At 41.8% G+C, this 18,318-nt stretch overlaps 1 protein-coding gene across 3 annotated transcripts in view; it reads left to right on the forward strand.

Annotated features, from left to right (window-relative positions):
• Positions 1-9,113: 9,113 nt before the first annotated feature.
• The window catches only part of LOC140199784 (sorting nexin-31-like), a 143,484-nt gene continuing 134,279 nt past the window's right edge, over positions 9,114-18,318 (forward strand). Inside the window, exons 1-2 of one of the 3 annotated variants that reach the window (XR_011886495.1) lie at positions 9,114-12,884; positions 12,956-13,060. Coding sequence is in view for 2 of the 3 variants with exons in the window: in XM_072262275.1 (XP_072118376.1) it covers positions 12,720-12,884; positions 12,956-13,060 (270 nt within the window). In the remaining variant the exon portion in view is untranslated. The remainder of the gene's footprint in view (positions 12,885-12,955; positions 13,061-18,318) is intronic. The other 2 variants (XM_072262275.1, XM_072262281.1) reach the window with 2 other exon arrangements.

Genomic DNA, 18,318 nt, shown 5'->3' on the forward strand with positions numbered 1-18,318 from the left:
TTTAGTTGTTATTCTTAAGTTTCTAAATAGATGGGCTAGACTGCAGGAAAAATTTTCTCTTAATAAACATAGAAAAAACTAGGGGCAATATTAGGGGATTGGGGCTTTTCACTCTAGTGAGAACCTGGAGTACATTGCCTTGGTGGTCGATGTAGAGTTCCTTTTATAGGATTATGTGTCCAGATGAGCACTTACTCATCAAGGCATAGAAGAGCATGATTAAACATGAAACATGGTACATTTCAGCACAGTATAAGCCCCTCAGCCCATAATGTTGTGCAAACATTTTAACTCTAAGATCAACCTAATCCTTTCCTAACATAACCCTCCATTTTTCTATCGTCTGTGTGCTTTCTAAGAGATCCTAAATACCCCCTAATGTATCTGCCTCTACTGCTACCCTAAAGGGCATTCCAAATGCGACTCTTTTAAAAAAAAAAAAAATCCTCTGATGACCCCGCCCCCCCCCACCCCGTACTTTGCTGCAAATACCTTAAAATTATGGTCTGTATGTCAACTCTAGTGATTTTACCTGCTACTTAGGCCCTGGCATTCCAGTTCTATTTTAACAAGAAGTAAGGTTGGAAAATTAAATTATCTCCAGTTACTGCAAATCCAGAGTCATAGAACAACAGAGCATGGATGCAGCTCTTTGGTCTGCATGTCCATACTCACTCAGCTGGTGCTAGTGGCCGGGGTTCAGCCTTATCCCTCCAAGCCTTGCCCCTCTATATACTGCACCAAAACAAGCGCTTCTGTCTCAAACACTTTTCCTGGCAGCACATTCCATTTACTCACCTTGGTCTGCGTGGAAAAAAATTGTCCTTCAGATCCTTTTTAAATCTTCACTAAATCTATCCTTGTTTTGGTCTCCTCTACCTTGGGGAAAAGATTGGTAACTTCTGCCTTTTCTATGCCTTCTAGACGTGTATAAAATAAGGTCTCCTGTCCTTCTCCCACATTCCAAGGAATAATGGTTACTTTGCCTAAAACCTTGCAAATGCATACCAAATTAGGAAGCAAAAGGTTTAAAAACAACAAATTGATCTGGCTCTCTGTGAACGGCATAGATCACTAATATAACTGGCCATTCTGAATTACAGCTTTTTCAGTCTGGTAGGCTGAATTACTGTTGGTAGATTCCAGAGATGTAAATTTGGATTGGGATGAACTAGATTGGAATCTTTTAGTTTTTTCCTTGAACTGAGGTTATGGGCAAATTTCCAGGATCTATCAGTTTCCACCTTGGGATGTTGAAGTAGATCTGTCCTGAAATTCATTTTCTTGCAGGCATTCATAGTAGAATAACAGGATACGATAGAATCAATGGAATGGTACACACAAAGACTAACAAACAACCAATGTGCAAAAGACGACAAACTGCAAATACAAAAAAACCCCTAAGTAAATAGACTGAGAACATGAGATGTAGAATCCTTGAAAATGAGTCCCTGGGTTGTGGAATCATTTCAGAGTTGAGAAGCGTGAAGTTATTCATGCTGGTTCAGAAGCCTGAAGGGTATAACTGTTCCTTAACTTGATGGTGTGAGACCCAAGGCTCCTGTACCTTTTTCCTGATAGCAACAAAGAGAATAAAGTGCAGCGTGGTTGGTGGGGATCCTCAGTGATGGGTGCTACTTTCTTGTGCAGCATTCCTTGCAGATGATGCCCTCAATGGTAGGGAGGACTTTTCCTGTGATGGATGGGCTGTGTCCACCACTTTCGTAGGCTTTTTCGTTTTTGGGCATTTATGTTACCATTCCAGGCTGTGATGCAATCAAAGTTCTCCAAGCTCATTCAAGAATTGCTTCTTTTATTAGGAAAATAAGTAAAATCACTCCCATTAAGTTAAGATGAAAATAAAAGGACTTAACATTCATGCAGTCTTCAAGAGGTACTGTATATCCTGTATACTAGGTTCCAGAAGATAAAAGATTGGGTCAATAATAGAGGCTGCTGTTGAGTACCTGGAAAAGATGTAAGAGGAGAGTGGAATTAATGAACGTGGATTTATTTATTTGTGAATATTGGTGGAACAGTAATGCAGTTGTAGTGATGTACAGTATGGAAATGGGACCATCAGTTTACCCAGGTCGCACGTGAGCTTCATTTTTATCCCCACTTTCTCATCTTTCCTACACCTCCCAAATCTATCACCTACCAAAAGGCAATTTACAGCCAATATTTAACCTTTAGAATGGGACCTGGGAGGAGACCCACTCAGTCATAGGAAGAACAGGCAAGCGTGTATAGACATCAGAGTTCAGGACTGGACCTGGTGCACATCTCAACTAGTACCACTGTCTGGCCTGATGGAATATTAACCATAGTTATGCACTAGAAAAGTTTATTTCAGCTTGCATATCCTATTATCAAATAAACTGCTTATATTAAATTTACACTCAAATGACTAGAGCTTTGTTTCTCATACCCAGTGCTTTCACAAAATGTTACAGCTGAGTCAGTCAATTCCTATCGGGTTGGTCCATGTACTCAACAAAGTGGTCTCCCAGTTTATGATGGGTGTCATTGTGTCATTGATGGAAGCCACATCAGAACACACCTTTCTCTCCACCACCATTCCATAAGACTATAAGATATAGGAGCAGAATTAGACCTTTTGGCCCATCGAGTCTGCTCTGCCAGTTCATCATGGCTGATCCAATTTTCCTCTCAGCCCCAATCTCCTGCCTTCTCCCTGTATCTCTTAATGCCCCAACCAATCAATAATCTATCAACCTCTGCCTTAAATATACACAAAGACGGCCCCCACAGCTGCCTGTGACAACAAATTCCACTGATTCACCACTCTCTGGCTAAAGAAATTCCTCCTCATCTCTCTTCTAAAAGGACACTTTTCTATTCTGAGGCTGTGTCCTCTGGTCTCACACTCTCCCACCATAGGAAACACCTTCTCCACATCTACCCTATCAAGGCCTTTCACTATTTAATAGGCTTCAACGAGGTCATGCCTCATTTTTCTGAGTTCCAGTGAATACAGCCCCAGAGCCATCACTCTTCATATCACAAGCCATTCAATTCTGGAATCATTTTTTGAACCTTCTTTGAACCCTCTCCAGTTTCAGCACATCCTTTCTAAGATAAGGTGTCCAAAACTGCTCACAATACTCCAAGTGAGCCCTCACCAATGCTTTATAAAATCTCAACATTACATCCTTACTTTAATATTCTAATCCTCTTGAAATAAATGCAAACATTGCATTTGCCTTTCTCACCACCAAATCAACCTGCAAATTAACCTTTAGGGAATCCTGCACAAGGACTCCTAAGTCCCCTTGCACCTCTGTTTATTGTATTTTCTCTCCATTTAGGAAATAGTTAACCCCATCGTTTCTTCTACCAAAGTACCTGACCATACACTTCCCGACACTGTATTCCATCTGCCATTTCTTTGCCTATTCTCCTAATCTGTCTGTCATTCTGTAGCCTCTCTACTTCCTCAAAACTACTTGCCCCTCCACTTATCTTCATGTCATCTGCAAACTTTGCAAAAAAGCCATCAATACCATCATCCAAATCATTGATATACAATGTAAAAAGAATTGGTCCCAATACAGACCCCTGTGGAACACCACTAATCACCAGCTACCAATTAGAAAAGGGTCCCTTTATTCCTACTCTTTCCCTCCATTCTAGCAAGTTTTATCCATGCTAGAATCTTTCCTGTAATAGCATAGGCTCATAGTTTGTTAAGCAGCCTCAAATGTGGCACCTTGTCAAAGGCCTTCTGAAAATCCAAATGCACAACATCAGCCAATTCTCCTTTGTCTGTCCTGCTTGTTATTTCTTCAAAGAATTCCAACAGATTTGTCAGGCAAGATTTTCCCTTGAGGAAACCATGCTGACTACAACCTATTTTATCATGTGCCTCCAAGTACTCTGAGACCTCATCCTTGATAATCGATTCCAACATCTTCCCAACCACTGAGGTCAGATTATCTGACCTATAGTTTCCCTTCTTCTGCCTCTCTCCCTTCTTGAAGAGTGGAGTGACATTTTCAATTCTTCAGTTTTCTGGAACTGTTCTAGAATCTAATAATTCTTGAAAGATAATTACTAATGCCCCCACAATCTCTTCATCCATCTCTTTCAGAACCCTGGAGTGTACACCATCTGGTCCAGGTGATTTATCTACCTTCAGATCTTTCAGTTTCCCAAGAACTTTCTCTCTAGTAATGATAACTACACACACAGACACCTGGATCTCCCACCATACTGCTAGTGTCTTCCACCAAGAAGACTGATGCAAAATACTTATTCAGTTCATCCACCATTTCCTTGTCCCCCATTACTACCTCTCCAGTATGATTTTCCAGTGGTCCGATATCCACTCTCGCCTCTCTTTAACACTTCATGTATCTGAAGAACCTTTTGGAATCGTCTTTGATATTATTGGCTAGCTTACTTTCGTATTCCATCATTACCTTCTTAATGACTTTCTTAGTTGACTTCTGTTGGTTTTTAAAAGCCTCCCAATCCTCTAACTTCCAACTAATTTTGCTCCATATATGCCCTCTCTTTGGCCTTTATGTTGGCTTTGACTTCTCTTGTTGGCCATGGTTGTGTCATTGTCCTCTTTGGGATGTATATATCCTGTGCCTTCTGAATAGCTTCCAGAAATTCCAGCCATTGTTGTTCTGCCATCATCCTTTTTATGGAATTATATATACAATTTTAAATTTAAATACCACACTTTTTAAAGCCAGTGACTTTCTGTTCTGGTCTCTGACCACAGGTTATTTGTAGGACAACAGATCTATAAATTTTTGGATATCAAGGAAATAGAGAGATATGGGGTTGGTGCCATAGTGACCATGATCACCATGATCTTCTGGTTTAAGATGGCGCTACTGAAGGCAACCAAGAGCTTACTGGTAGTTTGAATGGCAAGAAATTCAATTAAACATTATTAATAACACCTTTTCTGAAGTAAATTGTGGTAAACTATCACCGCAATCAATGAATAGCCGAGCAAAGGTCATGTGGATTCAAGGGATGGGCTGTGCTGCTGTGTTGCAAAAATGAAGCAGATGGAGTTGGAGTGAGTGATTCGGAGAGGAGGAGTCAAGGCAGAGGAGTTTCAATGTCCGTCCAACTACACCGGGTATAAGGTTGGACTATTCTAAGCGCCGAGCTGATCTGGAGAGGTCAAGAACGGCTTCAGGCTGGATGACATGGTCTAGGCCTGGAGATTTCGCTGAGGCGGGGCCCAGGTCCTAATGCAAGGTATGATACGCTGTTTGGACAATTTTAACACTGGCCAGATAGACTGGAAAAGCAGGGTGTTGGGACTGGAGGCTGATGTGTGTTTCTTTTCTCTTTTTTTGTGCACTAGGTGTTGGCCTTCTTTAAAAATTGGGCTCTCGGATTTGCTTTGTGGTTGCCTGTAAGCAGACAAACCTCAAGGCTGTATAATTTAAACATTCCTTGATAATAAATGTACTTTAGCGAAAGGGTGGTGAATTTATGGAATTCATTGCTACAGGCGGCCAAGTCAGTGGGTATATTTAAAGCACAGGTTGATAGGTTCTTGATTAGAAGGGGTGTCAAAGGTTATGGGAAGAAGACAGGAGAATGTGGTTAGGAGGGATAATAAATCAGCCGTGATGGAATGGCGGAGCAGATTCAACAGGCCAAATGGCCTAATTGGCTCTCATGTCTTATGGTCCTATTGTCTTATAAATCAGCCATGATGGAATGGTGGAGCACATTTGATGGGCTCAATGGCCTAATTCTGCTTCTATGTCTTATTGTCTAATCATCTTAAATTTGTTCTGGTCTCATTCTGCATCCACACCCATGCGTAAACTTTTTAACAGGTCACTGAGTAATCAGGATTAGAAATGTTGGCATGCATCCAAGGAGTTGCAATTGGGTGTAGCCATCAGACTGACAAAGGGAAAGAAATTGTCCACGAATGTTGACATGAAATGAATTGTTTGCATGGATTTTAGTTGAATTAAAACCAACCAGGACTGGAGACTGTATTCGATATTTGCATTCTGCTGGTTTACCCTCCGCTCAAAAGTCTAATTAGTAGAATCAGATATTACAGAAACAGGTCCTTCAACACATTGGACCATAAGAAATGAGAGCAGAATTAGGCCATTCTGCCCATTGTGTCTGCTCTGGCATTCGATCATTGCTGATTCATTATCCCTCTCAAACACATTCTCCTGCTTTCTCCCCTTTGACACCCTGACTAAACGAGATCCTGAGAGGTGACTTGGATCCACTCCTACAGATGCCATCACATTGGCTCTTCACTCAACCCCGGAACACCAGCAGCGACACTGGTTTGTTCGAGTTGCTGAACAGCACGTTTATGTCACCATATACTATTTTGTGATGGAGTCAGAAAGGGAACAATACAAACAGGAGCAAGAGAAGAAGAGAAGGCCAATTAGCCTCTCAAGCCTTGCTTTGCTATTTAATAAAATCATGGTTTAGCTTACCGTGACCCCAAAAGTACCCTTTTCCCATTTCCCTGGAGTTCCAATCATGTAAATGTCTGTCACAGTCACTGCCTTCAATATATTCAAAGATTCTGCACCCACAGCCATCCAGTGAGGAGAATCAGAAAGGTGTCTGACCTCATCAGGGAAGAAATTCTCTCCGCTCGACATCAGAAATCAGGGATCAAAGATCAACTTATTTTTAAATTTACAGATAACAGGCCCTTCTGGTTCAACGAGACTGAGCCGCCCAATTACACCCACGTGACTAATTAACCTACGTGACTAATTAACCTACTGATCCGTATGTCTTTGGAATGTGGGAGGAAACTGAAGCAACTGGAAGAAATCCACACAGTCATAGCAGCAGGAATTGAACCCAGGTCGCTGGCACAGTGAAGCATCATGCTAACCACTACGGTAGTGTACCGACTCATATACATTTTTCACCAGATACATTTACATGTACATAGCTATAAGGAAATTGGCAACATGTTATTCTGAAACCATGCCACATAACTCTAGATATCCCAACAGGTGAGATAGCATCTTCGCATTCACCTTGTCTGTTCCAGAATCTGTACATTTTTTGCTCATTTACTGGAAGTTAGAGAAGTCTTTGCAATTCAGATGTATTTGGTGCCATCTAATGGCCATCACTCAAGTCAAGTACGATGGTTTCCTAAAGGGGTATTCCCTTAATAGAGGACACCTGTTTAACATGGGGAGGCCGATGCACGGGCTGCCACCACAATCTCTGGTTAACAAGCCAACCAATGGCTGAGTTTGCAGTGACACACTGCAATGAAAATGCCAATTAGACCGGTCGAATTCAACCTGAAAACAAGTGCAGAAAGGGAAAACCAGAGAGAAAAGTTGAATTATGAGGGAGAGCAGGAAAAAATACTGAACTTTTTATATTTTACATTTAAAAATTCTCCAACAATTAAATCTGAAAAATTCCCACCTTGCCGCTCACCTGCCAGTTTGCATTTCTTCCGCTCACCCGACGTGAACATAGATTTCTTTAACTTCTGCTAATTTTGTGCCCCTTCCCCTTTCTCTCTTTTTCCATTCCCCATTCTGGCTCCCCTCTTACCTCATCTTTTCTCCTTAGCTGCCTATCTGGTGCTCCTTCTCCTGCCCTGTCTCTCAGGGTCCACTCTCCGCTCCTGTCAGATTCCTTCTTCTTCCACCTATTACCTCCCAGCTTCTTACTTCAATCTTCCTTCCCCTATCCAAAAACCTTCCCTCTCACCTGGCTTCACCTGTCACCTCCCAGCCTGTATTCCGTCCCTCCTCCCATCTTCCTATTCTGGCTTCTTCCCCCTTCCTTTCCAGTCCTAATGAAGGGTCTCAGACCGAACTGTTGACTGATGCGCCTTGACCTGCTGTGTTCCTCCAGCATGCTGTGTATTGCTCAGGACACATGTTCATAATATTTACTGCATTTTCAGTGCCAGAGAAGCTACCTGGCAGTACCTGGTACCGATAATTTCTTTTAACATATATTTAGACTAGACATCACTTAACGCACAGCCAGAGCCTCAGTCCCTCAAGGTGGCAGTGGTGCAGGTACAGTCACCTATCTCTTTGTGGATGGTGTATGCCAAGAAGATATGGAAGGAGATGCATTGGAGTGAAGTGCTCAATAACAGGACCAAGATAACTCTCAGATGAAGGAACACAGCAGGTCAGGCAGCATCCGGACTGAAAAGGAAGGGGAGATGCCAGATTGACATGGTGGGGAATGGACAGAGTACAAACTAGGAGGTGCTAGGTGAAGCCAGGTAAGGGGGAGGAGGCTTCTTCTCCCTTCCTTTGCAGTCCCGAGGAAGGGTCTTGGCCCAAAACGTCGGTGCTTTACTCCTCTCGATAGATGCTGCCTTACCAGCCGAGTTCCTTCAGCATCTTACGTGAGTTGCTCTGGATTCCTACCGTCTGCAGAATATCTAGTGTTTCTGATTCTCATATGGTAGATTATCAGTGGTTGATACAATAAGGTATAGTTTTGTACTTTAAAATGTGATCAGAGTCGTATTAATCCTCAGGCTGACGCACTAAATACAGCCCGAGGAACAAGTTGCCAAGATTGCTTCAGTGTGTCCCCAGTGTTTTTTGTACTTGTCTCGAACTAGACGTTCTGGTGACAGTAGAGTGACTTCATGCACGATCCTTTCCACCTCGTTCTGCTTTGCAAACGTGTCTAGTGACTCGCAGGACGTTGAGAAATCGAGAGAAGCCGGCGTTACTCATTGGTCACTGACACTTGCAATCCGAGTCCCAGGCTGACACTCCGCACGTTTCTGCAATTGTACTGACTGTTGTAACAGGAGAAAGGGTTTACATGGATGTGAGATACACAGGTCGCAGCCCAGTTCCTAGCAGCTGCCTAGAGACGGGGTCAGTTCTTTACGACAACTGCACCCTATGCGTCAGCAGTTAGAATAATTAAAATGCTTTTGTCGACCAGAGTGACGTGGTCGCATTACTCAGCGGAAAACGCGTGGAGCAATGCTGGTCTATCTAGTAAGGTGAAAATGAGACTTAGAACTCACAGGCAGAGAAATAGAAACACGATTTTTATTTAAATCGTTGCACATAGACATCTTAAATTTACACGTATTGCATTCCAATACCCAATATGCACGACTACAGAATATATAAATTTAAAAATCCGCCGGCGCCAAATATGACAGCGAGCCCCAAAGCACCCAGGACGTCTTCAACGAGCGATGCCTCAAAAAGGCAGCGCTCATCGTCACCCAGGTCATGCCCTGTTCTCATTGCTACCACCAGGAAGCAGGTACAGGAGACTGAAGGCATACACTCAACGATCCAGGAACAGCTCCTCCCCTCTGCCATCAGATTTCTGAATAGACATTGAACCCATTAACTTTTTTTTTGCACTGCTCATTTAATTTAACTAGCATATATACAGTGCTTATAAAACGTATTCACCGCCTGTGGAAGTTTTCATGTTACATTGAATCTAAAGGTTGGTTTAAATACCTGAAACACAAGAGGTCCACAGTAGAACACTCAAAATGCTGGAGGAAATCTCCATGTCCAGGCGGCATCTACGGAGAGGAATTCAGAACCGAAGCTTCAGGCTGAGACCCTTCTAGGTCGAAACATCGGCTCTTTACTCCTCTCCATCGATGCCGCATGACCTGTTCACTTTCTCAAGGATTTTGTGTGTCTTACTAAGGTACTTGAAAGTTTCCTGAAAAACATGTTTCGAATAGGAAAGTAAGTGAACCTGGTGGTGTGGGACTTGGAGCTTCTCTGCCTCCTGGTGGTGTGGGACTTGGAGCTTTTGTATTTCCTGGTGGTGTGGGACTTCCTCCTCTTACCCAACCATACAGTAACATATTTATTTTTGCATCTAACAATTTTGATGACCCAGGAACACTGTTGCAGCGCTGCAGGACTGAGGAGACCTCTGTTAGACATTTCACATCTAGTGCATTTGCTGGCGGTGAACACTCGTCGTCGCAACACGTCCGAAACCAGGCAACCTCATCCGAGCAACAGGAATTCTGCAGATGCTACCAACCAAACGGACATTATTGGGGATGCACACATTAGCAACCAGGGTGCCCAACAGTTCCCCTTGACTCGCGGCATGGAACGAGTTCATGCAATTTAACAGTTGGGAAGTCAAGTACTGTACACCCTCTCAACTTTCTCTACAGATCTACGGAAAACAGGTACAACGATACAGCGCTGGCCGGAACCAAGAGCCGGTCAGTGAACCTGCCAAACCCGAAGATTCCTCTTGAGTTGTTCAAAGCGACCTCGGCTGCATATGTGCGGCCAAGAACCATCCTTGGGGATTATGAGACCCTACGTGATTGGTCAATCGCCCGAACTGGCGTAGTATAAAGATAACTTGCCGAACACCAACTGTTCCAATCGGAGTCCTTGTCAACATATCTTTCACTGTTGTTATCGTCTTCATCTTCGCCTCGCCGTTCTTTTGCTGCCGCTACCATCGTTCCATCTGTGTCAATTCGCTGCCGTCCTCAAATTCCAATAGGCATTCCCAGTTTGTGTCAATTTTTAATTTTTATTTAGCCCCGTTAATAAGGGATTAAAAACTTACGGCACATTCTCTATAAATCTGAAGATGGTGTAGCCTTGAATTCTAATCTTGCTAGGAAACAGAAACTGCAGAAAGTGCATCAAATACAATGTTACAAACCTGGAGTACGGTTTTATTCCGTTCCCGTCAGATCAGCTACACCCCAGGTGTCTTATTTGTAATGAAGCCATGAAACCATCAAGATTGCAGGAAAACTTCCATAAAAGACACCCTGAAAAGGCTACTTATGGTATTACTCAGATTCAGAAGATGAAAGAAGCATTCGAAAAGTGTTGCTCACTCGAGTCATTTGCCAAGAAAGCTAAAAATGACCTTGATAGTGGTCTCATTGCTTCTCATAACATTTCTAAAATGATAGCAAAGTGTGGAAAATCTCATACAACTGGTGAAAAATTAATAATGCCTGCTGCATGAGAAGTGCTCACTACTGTTCTCAAATTGGATAGCAGTATTTTAAAATCAATTCCTCTGAGTAATTACTCTGTAGCTCATCAGATTGACAAAATGAGTGAAGACAATGAGTATCACCTATGAACAGAGCTTCAAAAAGTAGAATTTGGAATACAACTGGATGAGTCAACTGTGCAAGACAATGAGGCATTGTTAATGGCATATGCATGGTTTATCAAAACGGAAAGGTTTATGGAGAGATTTTCTTTTGTAAAAAGTTAAAAATAAATATCAACAGCGAATCAATCTATGATGTGCTCAAATGTATATATAGGATAAAAGTATTCCAATTAGGAACATGATTTACTGTGCAACAGATGGGCCATCATGCTAATTTAGTGGCACTTATGAAAAAAGAAATTTCAAGTCTGTTTGCAATCCATTGTGTAATTCGACAACATCTCACAGCCAAACCCCCAGCAGTGACTTTTTTTCAAGCATGACTCTTGTAATATCTATCAACAAAATTAAAGCTCATCCATTAAATAGGAGAATATTTCACCAGTTAGGCTAAGATAATGAAGAGTTTAAATGCTTGTTTCTTCATACTGAAGTTAGTTGGCTGTCAAAAGGCTGCTGCTTAAAACGTTTCTCTGATCTTTTGACTTTGTGGTTTAATTTTTGCTCAAAGTCGACAAGAGCTTGGGAAACAAGATTGAACTTCTATGTGGAGATGTGGCATACCTAGCTGATTGGTATGACAAAATGAACATTTTAAATATGAAACTGCAGGGTGAGAATTTCAGTTTTATCCAAGCAAAACAATGCAGTGTCCACTTTTATCAGAAAATTGGAAATACATAAGCAAAACATTTGGGGGAAGAATATTCTTACTGTTTCACTGCATGGAAAGTATGGCACTCTCTTTCACAGATGACGATTTGCAAGAGTACTGCTTACACCTGCAATCACTGAAGAAGGATCTTCAGAATCAATTCAAGGATTTGAACGATATGGAAATCGCAGACTGGGTAATTAACCCATTTCTTTGCAAGGTAGAAGAACAGAAACAGAGCTTGCAAGAAGAAATGATCAAAATTCAGAATGACGAAGAAGCAAAAATGTTTTCCAAAAATGCCTGCTTTTGTGGTTTGTGGCTACACTGTCATATGAAGTTTCCTGGTCTTTGGGGAAGAGCCAACCTGCTCTTCATTGCATTTCCATCCTCCTACCTTGTTGAAAGAGATTTCAGTCCAATAAACCACATACTCACAAAAGCCAGAAACCACTTGGACATTGTTACCTGTGGGGACTTAAAGGCTTTTGCTGTCACTACTTGAACCAGATATTTCAACTCTTGCTAAAACCACCAAGCTCAAGGAGCACATTGATATTGAAGCTGTTGTACAGCGTACGGGTACTGTGTAAGCCAGGTTTAAAGACAAATAAAAATTTAAAGCAGAATCATCTTTCTCGTGTTAGCATATTTTTACACTATGGGTGCGCGGAAAGTATGAAGGTGCTTTAGAGGGGCGTTGGGCTAAACTAAGGCTGGGAAACACTGCTCACGTCAGTAACCTCTCGACTCACCTAGTGCCTCAGTCTGCATTGTCCTGGGGAACGGCGACAAGAATTAGCCCTCAGGGCAAGGGAGGGAAGTCTTTACCGTGCGTTGTGAAAGACCATCTTGCATAAGGAAAGGAAACCTCAGCACGGTATCTGAAGAAACTGTGGTATTTGCTAAGATGAATTACACCGTCCCAGAAATCCCCTCACCGGACACCGCCCCCTTGAGCCTTGCTTCGCTCACCGAACATTTGGCGCTCGTCTCTCTTGCGGTTCGGGCAGAGATGCAGTTCACTATCGGAGACACAGAGGAAAGATACGACTTTCTGGGAGCGCGCTATGTGGTAAAGAATGCTTTCTTTCCACCGAAACCAATAAACACACGCGGTACTCATTTCTTGAATCACTTTAATAGTTCCGACTTTTCTCCCCTCATGTGTGCCAGGTATACGGTATTCACCTGGAGGGATCTCTTCTCTGCAAAATGAGGTACAGCCAATTGCACAAATGGAATGAAAAGGTAGGCAAGGGGAGTGTTGGAGAGATCGGGGTGTGGTGGGTCGGAGTATATCGTATACGATTTGGGACTAAAACAGATTGGAGGTATGGGCTAGGTGTTGTTGCACTCTGGAGAGCGAGTACTAATCGTACTTTAATTTTATTCTCAGAAGGGAGCTAATATTTCTAAACTAATGTTTTAAATGTCTTATTAACCTAACTATATCTGCCCTGAAAGGCTAACGTTGCCTGTTTTGTAGCTTTAAATCTGAAGGAAAAAACCGTGTAACTGAGGTCAGTGCAGAAACTGTGATATCTTCGATGTTACTTTCTTGCTCATCCACTCCATGTGAATGTATCAAAAAGCAGAAAGGGCAGAAGTTCTTAACGAAACGTTGTCCACCTGAACTATTACTTGTTATTGCCCCCACAAATGCTGCTTGACCTGGTGAATTATTGCTACCTGAGTCATTACCTTTATCTTTCTCCACAAATGCGACTTGACCTGTTGAGTATGACCTGTTGAGTATTTCCAGTTGTTTCTGTTGTTTTATATATCTGTTTATCTTCATTGTTATGAAACTGCAAAATACCAGATTAATATTGACTTGCTTTTGGAATCTAAACTTGCATGGAGGAAGGGTTTGCTTTGTTACAATTGCTTGTTTAAATCATACTATAGTTCCAATTAACAATCATGGGTTTGTTTGTAGAGATTTTTTCCCAGTACAATTTTGTTCTATCTGTGACACTGAACATTAGTGTATTAAAAGAATCTTAAGCTTACTGTTTTTGTTGAGTTGCCCATTAGAGATCAGCGGTCTCGACAATCAGCAGGGAATTGATGGGCTGAATAGCCTGTTTTATGACACTGTGTTCTATGTTCAATGTGAACTGTGTTAGACCAAAGGAACTAAGTGAAAAGATGGGAATCCATTCTGTTATCCATTTGACCTTATGACACCCAGTAGTTGGGGGAGAAGGCCTCATAGCGTTAGATACCCAGCCTGAATCTGATGGATCCCAATTATACGTCAGGTTCAAGTCAGCCCCCCCAAAAAAAACTCTTCTGGTCTGAATTGGGTTCAGATTAGTTGTTGTTGGGATTGAATAAATCTTAATTTCATGGAAAAGAAGATCCATCGCTGGGTTGGATTAAATGTAAGTCTTGTCTCAGTTGTTCACACTTGTACTGAATTGAGGAATTATGGATTTGGCCCTGCAGTGGAAATGGCATTATGCTGTCATTAGTTACTACCCATCAGCCATCAGGCTCCTGAACCAGCATGGATAACTTCACTCACCTCCACACTGAACTGATTCCACAACCTATGGACCCAACTCATGTTCTCAATACAGTGGATTCCTGCTAATTGGGACACAGCAGGACCAGTTCATTTTGTTCCAATTAAGCAGCTTCTCCAGTTAGCCAAAGTTTCATGGAAATATTTAAAAAGGTATAAAAAAGATAAACTGAGTGACAAATTGTGTATTTAAATGAAATATGGAACAAATTAGAACACTGCCAATAGTACTGTGGTAGTATAAAGCTGTGTATTAGTTCCTAATAGTTATTAGGTGTTGGCACGTGGTCAAGTGGTTAAGGCATTCATCTAGTGATCTGAAGGTCGCTAGTTCGAGCCTTGGCTGAGGCAACGTATTGTGTCCTTGAGCAAGGCACTTAACCACACATTGCTCTACAACGACACCGGTGCCAAGCTGTATGGGTCCTAATGCCCTTCCCTTGGACAACATCAGTGGCGTGGAGAGGGGAGACTTGCAGCATGGGCAACTGCCGGTCTTCCATACAACCTTGTCCAGGCCTGAGCCCTGGAAACCTTCCAAGGCGCAAACCTATGGTCTCACGAGACTAATGGATGCCTATACTATACTTAGTTATTGACAGAGGAATTCATCCAGTGTACGCAGTGGAAAAAATCATTGGAGAAACACTACGTGCAGATAATGGACTGCCTTCGTACAATGCTATCAAAAATTGTAACCTTCAAATCATCACTTTCATTGTAACATTCAAGATGATAGACAATATCTTCAAATTCTTCATAGTTCCTAAGCTGGTGAAGTAGCGAAATTGTTTCATTTTCACTCTCAGCTGTCTCTGGCAACTCCAAGCCTGAATGCTTGAAACCACAATGAGCAAAACAGTTCTGAATTGTCTTGCTGCCTATTTCTCACCAGCCATTAGTGAAAAAGATCACTGAGTTTTGAACATAACTGATAGCACTGGACAACAAGATTTTGCTTTCTGAATACTTCTGAGTGTACTTATGGATTTTGGGCTTCTGATCAAGAAAATCACCATGAAGTTTCCCCATCATCACTATTTTTTGAAATCACCTATATTTGTTATTTCAATTCATAATTCAAGTCAGAATAACTGATGTCATGATTATGGAAGACATTTTTGTTGACCCACAAAGCAAAGAGGTCATCAATGACAGGCAATTTGAAGAACTTCTAGTGGGACCAGAGAATATCGCATGGAAGGCATTCAAGGATGTTGTTGAAAAATTTCTTGGCAACTACAGAGCACCAAACTACATGCAGCTGATTGACAACATGCTTCAAGCATACAAAACCATAAAGTGCAATATGTTACTACAGATTCATTTTCTGCATTCCCATTTAGACTTCTTCCCTGCAAATTTTGGTGCTGCAAGTGACAAACATGGTGAGTGGTTTCACCAGGACATTGTGTTCATGGAAAAATGGTATCAGAGCAACTGGAATCCATCAATGCTGGCTGATTATAAGTGAGAATCCTCAGACACTGAGTACAAATGAAAATCATCCGCAAATCATTCTTAGCTTTTTTAGCTTAGATGAACTATTGCAAAGTGTCAGTACTGTTATGCAATTAAATACATTATATTCAGTAAATGTTAATTTCTTGTTTCTCCAAACTCCTATGTCTTACAAGAATTCTGAAATTATATTTGGGTTCAGCTTCAAGCTGTCTATCATAAACAAAACACTCCTGTGGAAGCAACACTCCGAAAAAATTTGTCGCCCAGTGTAGTCAGTCTTGGCATCATGCAAAATGGCTGCCTGTTTCCTCCATTACAGCAATGATTTGTATTAATGTTCCGAATCATAGAATGATTTAAACCATAAGACATGGTAGCAGAATTAGGCCATTTGTCCCCTTGCGTCAGCTCTGCCATTCCATTACAGCTGATTTATTATCCCTGTCAACCCTATTCTCTTGCCTGTAACCACTGATGCCCTTAGAAATCAAGAACCTATGCTTTAAGTATACCGTATGCCTTTGCCTCCACAGCCATCTGATTTCCATTTCCCCGCTGGCAAAAGAAATTCCTCTCATCTCTGTTCTGAAAGGATGTCATGCCATTCTGAGGCTGTGCTTTCTGCTCCTAGACTCCTTCACTATAGGAAAGATTCTCTCCACATCCACTCCACCTAGTCCTTTCAATATTTGATAGGTTTCAATGAGATTTTCCCCATCCCCGATTCTTCTAAACTCCAATAAGTAGAAGCCCAGAGCCATCAAACGTTCCTCATACGTTAACCATTTCATTCTTGTGTACCTCCTCTGGACCCTCGTCTCATTTACTGCCCAAATATTGGTGAGTACAGTAAAGATGAAAGCTATTTTGCCTATTGTGTTTATGTTGACTTATTAAAAGGATGTTCAGTAATCTTGTTCTGTTGCCCTTTTCCCAAAGGCCTTTAGTTTTTCAGCATCTGTCCAAATCCATTTTAAAAAATTCTATACTTTCACAATGTTTACAGCCCTGTATTCCAGATGAAAACTTTTTTTTTCAAAGAGTTATCCTCATCTGGATCTGCTCAATCAGTACCTAAAATTATGCCATCTGCTTACTGACCACTGGAAGCCACTTCACTTTATTTCTTCTCAAGGTAATTCTTGACCACCTGCTTAAGACTCCCCTGCTCCTTCTCCGGTAGTTATTGGTGAAGTTGTCTGGATTGGACATTTTGGTGACGTGGTAGATTAGTGGTTAGTGTAACACTGTTACCAGCAACATGGGTTCAATTCCCACCACTGTCTCTAAGAATTTTCTGCGTTCTCCCCGTGAACATGTGGGCTCCCTCTGGATGTTCTGGTTCCCCCCACAACAGAAAGATGTATGGGTGAGTAAGTTGATTGCACAGTGCAGACTCATTGGGCTGAAAGGACCTGTTACTGTGCTGTCTCTCTAAATCAGATAGATAAATAAATGCAGGTTACTTATGGAGCAGTGACAAGGGAATTAATTACTATGAGAAACGATCAAACTTTGCTAACACAAAGGAAAAACTAATAATAATAAATAATACTGAGTTGAGTTGTCCTTGAAAGTGAGTCTGTTGGTTGTGGAATCAGTTCAGGGTTGAGGTGAGTGAAATTATCCACGCTGGTTCAGGAGCCTGATGGTTGAAGGGTAGGAACTCTTCCTGATTCTGGTGGTGTGGGACCACCAACTTCATTTCAAATTACTAAAATGATTTTGAATAGTGAGATACTAATCTGTTTGAACAGTTGGCTCATTTTCTGTGTTCCGGATCAAAGTTCATAACAACATTGTGATGCATCACTGCACGCTTCCAGATTGTGTTGAAGGAACTGGGCACGGAATGAGCATCTCTCTACATGTCAATGAATGATGGAGAACTGTATTGCCAAATTAGTTGTTAGATATCACACTCTGCTCTGCTCACTTTACACTTAAGACTGTGTGGCTAAGCACAGCTCCAATGCCACGTTCAAGTTTGCTGATGTCACCAGTGCTGTAGGCTGAATCAAATGTGGGGATGAATCAGCATGTCGGAGGGAGGTTGAAAACCTGGCTGAGTGGTACTGAGTTGTATTTCTTTTACTTTCCTGTAAGTTCCTGTCAGAAAATGAATCTCATTGTGGTGCAGTATACGTTGTCATAGACACACTGTGGCCACTTGATGAGGTACAGGAGTGGAACCCAGTGCGGTCTTTTGCTGCTGGAGCCCATCAACTTCAAGTTTCGATGTGCTGTGCACTCAGAGATGCTCTTCTGCACACCACTGTTATAATGTGTGGTTATTTGAGTTACTGTCACCTTCCTGTCAGCTTGAACCAGTCTGGACATTCTCCTCTGACATCTCTCATTAACGAGGCATTTTCACCCACAGAAATGCTACTCACTGGATGTTTCTTGTTTTCCACACAATTCTCTGTAAACTCTAGAGGCTGTTGTGCATGAAAATCCCAGGAGATCAGCAATTTCTGAGATACTCAAATTACCCCGCCTGGCACCAACA

The sequence above is a fragment of the Mobula birostris genome, chromosome 1, assembly GCF_030028105.1.
Source record: "Mobula birostris isolate sMobBir1 chromosome 1, sMobBir1.hap1, whole genome shotgun sequence".
NCBI lineage: Eukaryota > Metazoa > Chordata > Chondrichthyes > Myliobatiformes > Myliobatidae > Mobula > Mobula birostris.